General features: G+C 48.8%; 1 protein-coding gene across 2 annotated transcripts in view; it reads right to left on the bottom strand.

The window, feature by feature from the left end:
- Window positions 1-14,867, bottom strand: part of TMEM178B (transmembrane protein 178B) — a 359,499-nt gene that overhangs the window by 235,767 nt on the left and 108,865 nt on the right. For both annotated transcript variants that reach the window (XM_003983112.6, XM_045052854.1), the window contains exon 2: window positions 3,849-3,962. In XM_003983112.6, coding sequence (XP_003983161.1) covers window positions 3,849-3,962 — 114 coding nt within the window. The remainder of the gene's footprint in view (window positions 1-3,848; window positions 3,963-14,867) is intronic.

The following is a 14,867-nucleotide window of genomic DNA, read 5'->3' as shown; positions in this document are numbered from 1 at the left end:
CTCTTGCAGAAGCACTGATGTCTCAGTGACATCTTCCCAGACCCTGCTCCCTCAGCCTCCTGGCTCTCAGGGCCCTATCATGGGCCACCCAGGGTCCCCTCCCCGCCACCTCCCCTTGCCCTGCCAATGGCCACGTGCAGGCCTCCAGCTAGGCCACGAGGGCATGCCAAAGGGACGCCAGTGGCACACAGAGCAAAGGCAAAGCCACTTGGGATGGCTTCAGGGGCCCCTGGAGGCTGCAGGACACATAATTCTCCTGACAAGGGCTCTAACCTGAGACTCAACTGTGGAGCATGAAAAGCCTGTGGGGACATTTTCTAGTGAGAAGAGGAAGCAGTGCTCTTTAAGGTGCCAGTCTGCCTTCCCTGACCACTGCTAATCTGATTTTGTCATATTCGAAACATAAAACCAGACAAAGTATCCGGAAAGTGGCAATGCCAACCTCGTCTCCTGCAGCCACTGTTCCCATCCTCATTGGCCCGGCGACATTTGCTGTCCTGCTGCAGCCCTTGAGGGGGGTGGGGGCAGGAGGACCTGGATCAGAAGTGTAGTGTACCCAGGGTGCATGGGGGCTGGACAACCGCCGCTCGGTGTCACTGGAACCTAATGGGAGGGCAGCGGGTAGATGGGAGGGCAAGTGGGCTGCCCCAGGCGGACTGTCAGGCCTGGGCAGAGTAAGGGGACAGTCCCAATTCCAGAAGGAGTTCTGCCTTCTCCTGGGGAGGTCTGACCAGGGTGGGAAGGTGGCCAGGGCGGAAAGGACAAGCACACATAGTACTTCACCACTGGAACCTCAGAGACCACCACCCCAAACACACACACACACACACACACACACACACACACACACACACACACACACATTGGACTCTGACCCTTATTCCCCACAGTGGCTATTATCTCTTTACACTTGGATTTATAAGCCTAGTGACCTACAAATAATTTTATTCTTTCACCTACTATTCACTTGACCATGAAGTCAATGAGCTCTCGGCCAAACAGTTAAGCCTGTCACTGCTGGGGTTCACTCTTCAAAAACCACAGCACAGTTTTAAGCCAAATTGTGTTTTCCTATTTGAAAAAAAAAAATTCCCCACATCAATGGGTGATAACCACATGCAAATTCCTAGTGAAAAATGCATAACCTCAGTTTAACCAAAGTCCAAAATATTTGCCAGTTGTTTCAGAAAAAAGAAATTTAATTTCTCGCCTTTGTCAAATACTACTACTGAGAAAAGTTATAGAAAGTAAGATATTGTTGTCAAATTTCAAAATGATAACCAACCTAGTATCAAATGAAATTATTTTATCCCATTTGCAGTATTAAAGAGTACAGAACTCTCTAATAGGAAATCAGAGTCTGATTTTTTTTTTTTTAATTTCCAAAGCTTGATCGTAGGGGGTTGCAAGTCTTTGTAGTTTCTACTTTATTTCAAAGGGGGCTTATGAGCCCTTTTCCCACCTCGTATCAATACCTGACCTTTGAAGATTAAAACTGACGTTAACTATCCTTCCCCATTATGCCAGCATTGCCAATTATAGTCAGCACCCACTTCAGATGTTACATCTGAACTAAAAACAGCCCTGGCTAAAAATAGCCGTCTTCGGTGACAGGAATGGCCAGTGTTCTCTGCCTGCTTAATAATAGCCCATTAGGCTACTGTGTGAAACAGGCAGATGAATCCCTCACCAAAGAGGATCTCCCGCTTCACCCACCATGGGATGCCAAAAACTGCTGCCTATCAGTTGCTGAGATAGCTTTCATCAGTTAAAAATAGATCTGTTCACAAGCATGAGCTGCACACTACATTTGCAGAACCCAACGGCACCACACAGTTTTGGAACAAGGACCCCAGAGACACTGGACTCAGAGAAGGTTCCACAAACCATAGCATTAACCTCCTCTCTCCATCTTTGCCAACACTATGGGACAATTTCGGCGATGCTGCGGTAGATAATCTATTTGAAATCTACCCTGTGCAGCCAATAGCATCCTTCTGGGTTTCCCTCAAAATGCCTCCATGCAATCTACACTAAAATAATTCTCCTTCTTGCTGAAAAACTACCTTAATTGCTTAAAACAATTATACTGTATTGTAATTATCACACAACCTTGTAATTATTTGCTTTGTGAATGTGTCTCTCCCCCTCCCCCGCCTTTCTCCACCTCCAGATGTGAGCTCTTTGGAAGAGTTCCCTGTGGCCTCAGTATCCACTATGTGCCTGGTACATTGAAAAAAACTCAGTAGCTTGGGTTGAATGAGTAAATATGAACCGAAGCTTTGCCAAGCACTTCTTCCTTCTCCGATCCTGTTATGACCCCCATAACTTAAGTGATATTTAAGTGGTTATTCAACAAGGCTTATCACGAATCTTGAACATCTACTATGGGCTTCTGTTACAGTAGACCAAGGTAAAGCAATCATTTTAGTCATTTATGTATTTGATCCCATAAGTATCTACCTCCAAAAAAGAAATTAACAACCCTGATTATGAGTATCTCTAAGGCAAATCTCACATTAAAATTAAGGAAGTATGTGATTTGCCTACCTCAATATCTAGTACATGGGAATGCACTTGGAACATTAGCTCTGTCCCCATGCTCTGGTTAGTATCTCTAGCAATGTCAAAGCCTGAAGGCAACAATTTGTTAACGCCTTCCCAGCCACTGATACCTTCCCTATCATTTCAGGCCAGTGGCAGTAATAATCATCCAGACACCTGGTCACAATCTTCCCCTTCCTTCCCTCCCCCCCTCCAAAACCAATGAATCATCGCTCTGGTTTAATTTTACTTGCCTCTCCCACCTCCCTATGGTTGTTTGATTAAAGCCAAGCTAACAAGTGGAATATGCCCAGTGGAACCCATGCATGCAAAAAATAACTAGGCAACAATGAAGGGAAGAAAGAGGTCTTCACCCTTCTTCTAAGCTGATGAAACAATTTAACCAACAATATAAGACCCTCCTTTTTTTAGCCTTGTGACATTATGCGGGGGGGGGGGGGGAAACTGCAATAGGAAAGAACCGACAAATTCAAGAGAGGCAGCACAGAGCTTAAGAATAGTAAGAATGTGTTCCCATGAAGAGCTATGCCAGCAGCAAATGAGAACACCCCTGACACAGACAAGCAGGATATCCCCATGGAACAGAAAAATAAGAATAGGCAACTGTTTGCTCATTAAGCCATCCTCCTATCATGATTTAAGTCTCAAAGGGTCCCTGACCAAGCAACTCCCTAAACAATGGAGGCAGATATTCTGATCTTTGCTGAGTCATCACATGCGAACTGGGTCCCAAAGCCTCTCATTCTTGGGAAAACAGAAACATGTAAGTTGAGGACGAGATCCTACCCCTTGGCAACCCACCCAGATGCATACTGCCAACGCTTTGCAGTATTCAACCCCCAGCTGGCCTCGCCAGGTAGAAAGGATAACACGAGGGATTTTACAGGTTGCCATGATAATACTCCAAGCAACTCGGAGACACGCTGAAGTTAGATCCCAGGAGCTGGTTTTGTTCGGTAGGTGAAATCTAAAACATCTACCTGGGTAATGACATAAGATTACTAATCATTGTCTGTTGGTTGTTTTTTCGTTTCTTGGGTTGTTTTGGGGGGGTTTCATTTTTAATTTTAGAAGCAAACTCTTTAAATCTAATGCAATCAAAACCAACTGAGGCAATTCTGAGCCCCAGGCATGGACAGTTTAAGGAATTACCATCCTGCTCTGAGACTGTCCCCAGGCCTAAGAGGTACACCCATACTGTCCGGAACAAGCTGTTGATGGGCATCCAAACCTCCGTGACCTCCAAAGGTCACCACCAAAGAAAGAAACTCAGGTGTACTTACGAAGGGCGTGCCACTCATCCTGACGGATGGTCTTCGTGATGTTGAAAGTGAGGTTCCTGGGGATGGTGGCTGAGGAGTAGTGGTATTTGATGTATGTGCATCGTTCAATTTCTCCTGGCAAAGAGAGACAGGAAATCAAACATTAATGAGGTGGCAACCATGTCTGGGGCAGTTTCTGGGATCCATTTTTCTGTCCTGAGGAAAGAAACTGGTTTCATATTGGGCCTGGTGACACCTATAGTTCAGACAAGGCAGTAACTTTGACCCCAAAAAGTAAGGTCCACTCTTAAGAGACTAGAACTGAAGTCAAACACCATCGATTTAGACAGAAAAAAATACCTCTCTGGCATCATTCAGAGATGGGAAGAGTCAAAGTTTAGGCCAATCGAAGCTTGCTAAGAAAGTAGTGTCCGTGATTTTTTTAACCTTAAAAAAATCAACTTTCAAGTCATGGGAAGAGATTTGGCATCAAGAGCCAGTAACGGGGATGCCTGTTCAGCCAGTTAAGTGACCAACTTCAGCTCAGTCATGATTTCCTGGTTCGTGAGGTGGAGCCCCACGTCAGGCTCTGCACTGGGGGTATGGAGCCTGCTTGGGATTCTCTCTCCCTCTTTCTCTGCCCCTCCCCCATTTGTGCAAGCTCTCTCTCTCTCTCTCAAAATAAATAAACTTTAAAAAAAGAGAGAGAGACAGTAACACTTTGTACCCATAGACTGATACAGAACAGGCTTTGCTTTAATGATGTCATCTGTGCCTGTAGCACACACGACCTTACAGAATGGTGAGCCACAGAGGCCTCTTCCCTCTTCTCTCTCCCATGTCCTAACCTCATCTCCGAGTACAAAGCACTCAAATCAACGTCCATCTCCTTGAACCAGCCTCTTCTTCTCAAGCGTTTTGGAAAAAAATCGGGCTCCTTCACACACTCAACACCTGGTCCAGTAGAACCTTTACTGCTAAGTTAGCAATGCATGCTTTGCTAGTCAATTATCAAAGCAAGTCTGTATCGTGGAGCAGAGTGTTCCAAAGTGTGGTCCGGGGACATCGGCATCCTCTGGGAACTTGCTAGAAATCCAATTTCCCAGACCCAACCCTAGACCTGCTGAACCGGAAACCCAAAGGTAGAGCTGCGATCTGAATTTTAAGAAGCCCTCCAGGTGATTCTGTGGTGCACCTAAGTTTGAGAACCACAGCCTCTGAGAATCTAACAGAATTACCAACGTATTCACTCATAAATCCACCACGTTTGCAAATTCCCAAAGAAAGGAACAATTGGAGGAGTTCCTTCCTTGCTACCTTTGGTCTCCTGCAGCCATGTTGGCTGATGCTTGCATATCTGAGGGATATTAAAACCCAGTGTCAAGGATCGCAAAGAATCCGGAAAGAAGGGATTTTTAAAGGTTAGCGGTTTTAAAATTTGGTTTTGCACCCGAATAGATTTTGATGGTAATCCATTTTGCACCCCACTGATTTTCAATTTATAAGTGGTGGCACGTGATTCAATCGCTTGACCCCCGGCTCACTGTCAGCAGGGAACCTGGCAGTCGGTGGAGCGCAATCATTTAGACGGTGCCTCTCGTGAAACCGATGCCTTATCGTAAATCATATCTGGCCAAATGCCCAACTGCCAGTTATTGGCAGACACGCCCCCAATGGGACAGACACTGTTCAAAGAGCCAAATTTGGGGGGAAAGTGTTGTACATGCTTTTCCTTTAATTTTTCACTTTCTCCACCTTTGTCCCCTTAGCTTATAAGTGTCCTGAAGTCTCTCGCATATGCCCCCAGCATTCACCCTGACCACATCCCCAGTCTTCCTTCTTCCCTAACTTCCTATCTTGCTATGCCTCTTGGAAAAGTGGTCTATCAGACCACCTCAAGTCACGCTCATACCTAAACCCACATGCTCTAATCTCCCTAACAGTCTCCGCGAATAGCATCACCTCGCATCCATTCTACACATAATAAATCCCCCTGCCATCCCTAATGGCCCCCCCCCACCTCTAGTGGGGCCCCTTCCATCTGACATTCATTGGTCACCAAATTCTGTCAGTTCTACCTCAGAAATGTCCGTGGAGGGGCATCTGGGTGGCTCAGTTGGCTGAGCAGCTGACTCTGGCTGAGGTCACGATCTCACAATGCATAGGTTCAAATCCCACATTAGGCTCTGTCCTGACAGTGTGGAGCCCGTTTGGGATTCTCTCTCCATCCTCTCTCTGCCCTTCCGCCACTCGTGTTTTCTCTCTCTCAAAATAAATAAGCTTTAAAAAAGGGGGGGGGGGCACCTGGGTGGCTCAGTCAGTTAAGCATTCTCTTCAGCTCAGGTCATGATCTCAAGGTTCTTGAGTTCAAACCCCATGTCAGGCTCTGTGCTGACAGCTTGGAGCCTGGAGCCTGCTTCAGATTCTGTGTCTCCCTCTCTCTCTGCCTCTCTCTCCCTCCCTCCCTCTCTCACCGCCCCTCCCCCAAAATAAACATTGAAAAAAAGTTAAAAAATAGAAAATAAAAAGAAAGAAATGTCCCTGGAAGCCAGCCCATCCTCTGTACCCTCACCCTCTACCGTAGTTATGTGAATACGACAACCCAGCTAAACAAACGGCCACATTTACTGAAGATTTACTTGCAGGAAAGGCTTGCCAATGGTTTCATACATAAACCAACAGTTTCCAACTCTACTCGTGTAGTGGCACACACAGAAGAGATGTGCACAAGGCTCCCCGGGATAGAGATGCGGCTGCCTGGGCCCTGTCGGCCTCCCTGGGAGGGAGCCAACCTTCCCAACCCATTTGTAATCCTGCCTCTTCTGTACTCATCCCCATGGCAGAAAACTCTGTTACGGATGTGGCCTTACTTAATCCTCGATACCACCCAGTTACGCAGTGTTCCTACTATCATCGGCAGGATATGATCCTATTTCACAAATGAGAAAATAGAGGCTCAAGAAGATAAGGCGACTTGCCCCAGGAAATAGCGGCACCAGGATTAGAACCCAGAATCTCCTGACCAGGGCTTCCCTCCACACCGCTGCCCGGACTGTCTTCCAGAGAGGAAACTGTGGTCTCTCCCACACACAGGATAAACCTCACGCTCCTCGGGCAGGGCAGGCCCCGCCAGGTGGCCTGCCCTGCCCCGAAGAGCCCATATCCGTCAGGACTCTGCCCCTGATACACACCCAATCCTCGTAGGAAGTGGCCAAAGTGGCAGCTCCTCAGCAAAGCCTGCCTCGCACGGAAGCCTGTGCCTGGGAACAGAGGAGCAGCAGTGGTTCAGCCTGGACCCTCCTCGCTCCTCCCTGCGCTCCTGCCCTCCTGCGGCAGGCACTGAACGGGCTGGGATTTATCTGTTCACACGCCTCACTCCCCCACTAGATTACGAGTTCCTCAAGGGCAGGGGCCGGTCTCGTCCACTCGTCTCTACCTCCCCGGCCCCGGCACAGGGTGCGCACCAGTAACATGCGCTCTGAAGGAAGGAAGGAATAATACCAGGCGCCCTCTGGAAAACCGCAGTGGGCAAGGAATCCAACTGCTTCTGCTCTGTGCAAGGGACAAAAATAATTAAGGCAAATCAGAATATAATGAACGAAAGGAGGGCACTGTTGCAGAACTCTGTCTGCGTCTACAGCAAACACCTCTTCGCTTTCCAGACAACGTAAGGAGAGGTTTATTTGATCACAGTGAGGTAGGAAAAAAACCACGTATGTACAGAACAACCTCTCGCTGCACTTTGCAAATGTAATCCAAGGGGCAACTAGGTCAGTTTGTTTCCGGTTTTTGTTTTAATTTTTTTCAGTGTTTATTTTTGAGAGACAGAGTGTGAGCAGGGGAAGGGCAGAGAGAGAGGGAGACAGAACCCAAAGCAGGCTCCAGGCTCTGAGCTGTCAGCACAGAGACCGATGTGGGGCTCGAACCCATACACTGTGAGATCATGACCTGAGCCGAAGTCAGACGCTTAACCGACTGAGCCACCCAGGCACCCTTGTTTTTGTTTTGTTTTTAAGAAGACAGACAAGAGGAAAAAATAAAGGGTAGAGAACTGTAACAAGAATACCACCAGTAACTACTTGAACAAACCAAGATCCCACAGGAAATGGCCAGATTGGTGCCCATCACTAAGGTCTGAGAAAAGTATCTGATTTCTTGGCTCAGATCAGGTTCTCTCAGGCTCAAAACAAACTCCACAAGTGGCCACAGGCTCCCGGCAGACCTCGGCCACCTCCCGTGGTCTCCCTCACCCAGCCCACCCAGCCAGCCGACACTTGGCAAGAGCAGGCAGGTGGAAAGAGCTGACCGACAGGCACCGCAGGTGACCAGCCAGAGAGCCGGGCTAAAGCTGCCGGAGAGGCCCCGCTGGAGGCCTCCCTGTTTGCTTTGCCTCGGGGAGGCAAGCATCCTGTCTTTGACAGCAATTAAATTTGAAAGACTCAAATATTGCCTAAGAAGAAAGGCAAAATATTTATCCATGTGTCTGCAGGTCCTGTCAGTGTGCTGGGCTTTTGTAAATACAGGCACCATCTGGGCACCAAATTCGTGTGCCCAGAATGTGGGCTTCCCAACACAAATAGGTTTTCCTGCAACAATCCAGGGGGGCCACCTGGGAGGCAGTGGAGAAGCGCCTGGGCTTCCCCGGAAAGAAGGTCAAACCTGTCTTCCTGACCCCTACGTTCCAGCCCAGAGACCTCGGCCCGGATAGGACAGGGGCACCCTCAGGAGTGAGGACACCATAAGCCTTCATCTGCGCCGTGCCTTCTTAGCTGGTGACCCTCCCATCTGCCCCGTCGTGCTCCCAGAGAGACAGGATACCCAGATGCGTAGTTAAGAAGAGTTTCAAAACCGGGAAATTTACAAAGCGAGCACAGGGTGTAAAAAGGCCAGCAACGGGTGATACAGGGACCTACGGCTGGCGACAGGAGGGAGTGAGAGAACCCCAAGCCTGGAGAGGCAGAGGGAGTCGGTACCAGACCCTAGAAAGAGTGGCCACTTGGAGAGCGGTGATATGACCTTGGGCAGAGGGTCACAGCCGAGCCACGGTGAGGTGGCTGAGAATAAACACACACCCCCTCCCTCTCCCTCCCCCTCCCCCAGGAGCTGAATCCACCAGAAGCTGGAAGGGGTGGGGGTCCAGAAGCAGAGAGCAGGTGCGAGGTGGAGGGAATCCAAAGCATCCAGCTCACTCCCCTTCTTTCTCGTTCCTCCCTTGCTCCCCTCAATCTCCCTGGCCCTCTCTCCTTCTAAAGCCATCACTTCCTTACTCCAACCAGCCACCTCCTCCTCCCCTCCACCTCCACTTGCAAGGGAAGGCCCAAAGACAAGGAAGAGTGGGAGACCATTCCCAGCCTTCTTCTCCATTTCAACTCCTTTAGGACCCAAGGCCTAAGTGTGTTAACTCACATTAAGTCCTCAGTGTGATTCTCACACACAGTCAGTGCTAAGTATTAGTTATTACCCAGGGTGCCTGAGTGGCTCGGTAGGTTAAGCATCTGACTCTTGATCTCGGCTCAGGTCATGATCTCACGGTTCGTGAGTTCAAGCCCTGCATCAGGCTCCTCGCTAACACCATGGAGCCTGCTTGGGATTCTCTCTCTCCCCCTCTGTCCCTCCCCTGCTCTCTTTCTCTCTCTCTCTCAAAATAGACTAAGTAAACTTTAAAACAAAGATTATTAGTTATTACTCTCAATTGCTACCCTAAGACTACTTACTCTAAGGGGACAACAAAGGAAGTCAGAAATTACAATAGCAACCAACATTGACATCATGCCTCGTGCATTTTATATACACGTACACACATAAATACATAGATCTATAGAATTATATATAGAACAAGAGAGAAAGCTCGCACACAATAACCCTCAGAGGCTGGCGCAGCAAGAGTTCTGGTGTACGTGGGGCATGTGAGGAAACAGACCGGGGAAGGGAGAGGCAGAGATCAACACTCACTTCTGGACTCCAGAGTCATGCTTTTCGACAACACCAGCGGGCAGTTTTCGTCTCCTGTGCCTCTGCTTATCAGCAAGACCTGGTTTCTGGAGCACTTACGGGAGGCTTATAGATATAAGGAAGACTCTTAAGCAAAGTGACTTTTTTTTTTTTAAGTTTATTTATTTATTTTAAGAGAAAGAGGGAGCACAAGTGGGGAAGGGCCGCACAGAGCCTGATGCAGGGCTTGAACCCATGAACCGTGAGATCATGACCTGAGCCTAAGTCAGATGCTTAGCCAACCGAGCCACCCAGGTGCCCCAGGCAAAGTGAGATGGGATCCACCCCCCACTCCATCAAAAATTATCTTCCCCGAACAGCTGCCATAGTACTTTAAATTCTTCCATGAGAGAGGCGTTACTTCGGATCGAATACTGTTCTAATAGAGCTTTAAAAGGGGCTGCCCCTTCAGGTCATGATCTGACAGTTTGTGAGTTTGAGACCCGCATCAGGCTCTGTGCTGACAGCACAGGGCCTGCTTGGGATTCTCTCTCCCCCTCTCTGCCCCTCCCCTGCTTACACACGTGCGCACGCACTCTCTCTCCCTCTCTCTCTCAAAATAAATAAACTTTAAAAAGGGGAGAAGGGCATGGGGCACCTGGGTGACTCAGTTGGTCAGGTGTCTGACTCGATCTCAGCTCAGGTCATGATCTCATGGTTTCATGGATTCAAACCCCACTTCGGGCTCTGTGCTGACAGCGTGGAGTCTGTCCGGGTTCTCTCACTCCTGTCTCCTCTCTGTGACTCTTTCTCAAACAAAAATTAAACATTTTTAAATAAAAAATAAAGAGGGGGCCAAGTGGGTAGCAGTCACCAACACCTAGGTGACTGGCATGAGCACAAGCAAACCCACAACTTGCAGGGCAGGCCCAAGGAGAAAGGAAGACAGGGGAGCACTTTTCTCACATGAAAAGCGGAGTGACTGGTGTAGCCACTGTGGAAAACAGTATGGTAGATCCCCCCAACATTAAAAAGAATACTACCACGTGACCTAGCAATCCCACTTACAGGTATGTATTTGGAGCAAATGAAAATACTATCTTTTTTCATGAATCACTTTTTTTTTTAATTTTTGTCTTAATCTCTACAGCCAACGTGGGGCTCGAACTCAGGACTCCTGAGATCAAGCATTGCACGCTTTATGGACTGAGCCAGCCAGGTGCCCCTGAAATCACTATCTTGAGTAGACATCGGCACCCCCATGCTCACTGCATCACCAGTCACAATAGCCAAGGCATGGAAACAACTGATGTGCCCACCAGTGGATGAATGAACAAAGAAAACGCGGGAGATGTATGTATGTATGTATGTATGTAACAGTGGAATATCATTCAGCCGTAAAAAAGGAAATCCTGTCATTTGCAAGAACATCAATGGACCTTCAAAGCATTAGGCTAAGCAAAGTCAGACAGAGAAAGACAAATATTGTAGGAGCTCACTTATATGTGGGTTCTAAAAACACCAAGCACATAGAAACAGAATAGTTTGGTGGTTGACAGAGGCAAGGGGGGGGATGAGCGGTAGAACTTACTGAGTGAAGGTAGTCAAAAGGTACAAGCCCAGGGGCGCCTGGGTGGCGCAGTCGGTTAAGCGTCCGACTTCAGCCAGGTCACGATCTCGCGGTCCGGGAGTTCAAGCCCCGTGTCAGGCTCTGGGCTGATGGCTCAGAGCCTGGAGCCTGTTTCCGATTCTGTGTCTCCCTCTCTCTCTGCCCCTCCCCCGTTCAAGCTCTGTCTCTCTCTGTCCCAAAAATAAATAAACGTTGAAAAAAAAAAAATTAAAAAAAAAAAAAAAAGGTACAAGCCCAGTTATAAAAAGTCTTGAGATATAATGCACAGCATGGTGACTGGAGTTAATGTGTATTTGAAGGTTGCTAAGAGTAGATATCGGGGCGCCTGGGTGGCTCAGTCGGTTAAGCGGCCGACTTCAGCTCAGGTCATGATCTCGCGGTCCATGAGTTCAAGCCCCGCGTCGGGCTCTGTGCTGACGGCTCAGAGCCTGGAGCCTGTTTCGGATTCTGTGTCTCCCTCTCTCTCTGACCCTCCCCCGTTCACGCTCTGTCTCTGTCTCAAAAATAAACGTTAAAAAAAATAATTTTTTTTTAAAAAGAGTACATCTTAGTAGTTCTCATCACAAGAAAAAAAACTGGCAATGACGTGAGGTGACGGACGTTCATAGACTTACTGTGATCGTTTCACAATACCTGCAGGTATCAAAGCAGCACATCATGTACCTTGAACTAAGACGATAGGGATGTTGATCATATTTCAATAAAACTGCAGGAAAATGAGGCTGGGTATGTGACAGTGAAATGCATTTAGGAAAAGTTGGGTTAAATATTTAAATGGTCTACTTACTGCAGGACTTTGAGAGAGTTTCTAATGTATGCTGTGACTCCCCCTACTCCCCCTGGAAGGGACAGGCATGGCAGGCAGACCTTCCCAGATTCTTTTGACCCCAAAGCTTTTTGTATTCAAAGAAGGGTTGCTGCCGCTGAACTGTGAGTTCATCACAATCAGAAACCGTGTTTCTTCTTTACGCTTTTTTACCCAGGGCCAGGTAAGCAGCTGGTGCACAGCGAGGGCGTCCATATACGTTTGGATGAATGAAGAACGGAGATCGGGATCTGTTACTTGATCAAATGATCTATAAGGTAAATGAAGTCGTTGGCTCTAAGTATTTGCTGGCCTCTCCTCAGAAGCCATGTCTGGGAGCGACGAGCAAAGCAACACCAGGGTCAAGTGCCCATCTGGGAGCCGTGTTTGCACCATGCCTTGTGGATCTTTGTGGACAGAACCAGAGCGGGGCCTCTGGGCACCCTAAGAGCACCTTGGATCCCACGGCAGCCACAGTGGGCACTCCCGGGAAAGCGGACAGCACTCACCAAGTCTTCCTGCCTCAACACACTTCACAAACCCACTTAGTCCACACCAGACAGCCTAGAGAAGAACAGGGGGGGACAGCAAGGGAGTAAGAGCCACAGAGCAAGTGCCCGGCCCCCAGGGAGAGAAGCACAAGGCCCGCTCTGCACAATGACTCAGAGGGCGACCTCTGGGACCAGAGGTGAGGCTCACGTCAGCAAGCAGCTCCGCACTGCCCACCGCACGGCTTCCTCCTCCCTCCCGTTTCCCAGGAACTCCCCCCAGGTTCCTGTTGTAGGCCGTACTGGGGCAGCGGGACTAAGAATGATGACCTAAAAGAAAGTAGAGAATATGGTTTAAAGGCTTGAAGACAACGTGGGTGGTATTAAGTAAAAGGAATTGGTCCAACGTAATCCTGAAGTCCTCTTGCCGGGGTCACGTGGGCACCTAGCGCCTCAGGGAGGCTCTTCTCTTTCTCTGCTTCCGTATCCTCCGTGTCCTTTTCTTCTCTCGATCTTCAAGCATCCTAAGACACGAGGTGGGCTACGGGACCAGCGTGCAGGGTCCACGGGCTTCCTTCCCTGCAGAGTTCCTGGAGAGTCTATTCAATGCCCACCACGCAAGGATGCTCCTATTCTCTCCCAAGCCATCCTCACGACAACCCACTGAAGCAAAGACTGGAGAAGACGGCGTAGACAGATGAAGCCCACCCTCCAGAGCCCCTCAGCTAACAGGGAGAAAAGCCAGTGTCTCTCGGCGTGTGCAGAGCACTTTCAGACACCACAGCTGGAATGACTCAACTCCAGCCGAAGGTTCACCGGGAGCAAGGGCTGTGTTGCAGCCCAAGTGCCTTGTACGTGGAAGCAACCAATGCCTTCACTGGGAAAGGATGAAAGAAGGGGAAGAAGGTAACGTCCCGGCCTCAGCCTGCCCCAGCCCAGGCCTTGCGGGCTCACTCCCGGGTCTGCCTCCCCCCACCCCGGGGCTGACCCCCCTTAGTCCCCTTTCTAGCCCAAGGCCTGTGCTCTGTGCTTAATAAATGCAAAGATTAAGGAGAGAGTAGAAACACATGGGAAAAAAAGTGAAAACCAACATTAAAAACGAGAGATGACACCAGTTGAAGCTTTAAGCCTTGAACCTCTTCTTTAAAGGGCATTTTTTTTTTAAAGTTAAGATGACCTCTTAGCAAGGAGAGGAAGCAGGGAGCTTTCCCTGTAGTGCGTCAGGAATGCCATCATCAGATTTATTAGCATGGTCAATGTTGAGGACCTTAGCGGCCACGAGAGTGTGGGTGGAGGTTAGGGAATTAAAGGTGTGAGATTAGAAGCAAAATCGTGTCCTGGATGAAAGAGCAAAGAAGCAAACCAGCAACGCCCCAGGGGCTTCAAAGAGGGCAGACGGGCTGGGAACCCCCACCCCTGCCCAGTCCTGTCCACAGGTGGGGCAGAAGGGGGCCAGGGCTGAGAAGGACACCCCCTGGGCAACGCCACCAACCAGCAGCTCTCCTATCTGCGGGGCAACTACTCCTCACAAAAACCTATTTCAAGAAACCCCACCTCCCCTCCCACCTCCTCTTAGCGCCTTCTGCTCCTCCCAGATGTTCTGAGCCGGAGGATTTGCAAGGCTTATAGCTGCTGCAGGCCTAGCCAGAAAGGTTTTTCTCTAAACTGAGGAAAAGTGTTAGGTTTTGGGTTTTAATGCTTTCAAATGCATTCCATTTTGTGTGCTTTGTTTTTGTGCTTGTGGGATTGGCGTGGCCTTTCCGTGTTTGTATGCACTGCAAGGCCAGAAATCCTAAACATTTACTTCCTTCAGTCCATGTTACATAAATGTTTATCAGCAGTGGTCAGGAGGGCCCCTCTGATTCACACACGGGCAATTTCATTCTCAAAACGCCTGCTCCCGTCTGCCAGCACCCCAGTCATCCCCCAACACATTTCTGACCCCTCATCTCACCCAGGGCCCAAACACCTTCAGCTGGCTACTAGTTGTAATAGTGATTTGCACAGAAACCGTATTTCTATCGGTAGTTTTGAGCGAGACAAGCTTGTATTTTTCATCTTTGTTCTCCTGATGGCCAAAATGGTGCTCTGAGGTCTTGGCATTTAACAATAGCTTGTGTTTGGGGCGCCTGGGTGGCTCAGACGGTCTGGCATCCAGCTTCGGCTCAGGTCGTGATCTTACAGTT

The sequence above is a fragment of the Felis catus genome, chromosome A2, assembly GCF_018350175.1.
Source record: "Felis catus isolate Fca126 chromosome A2, F.catus_Fca126_mat1.0, whole genome shotgun sequence".
Lineage (NCBI taxonomy): Eukaryota > Metazoa > Chordata > Mammalia > Carnivora > Felidae > Felis > Felis catus.
This window is presented reverse-complemented; position numbering and strand designations above follow the sequence as displayed.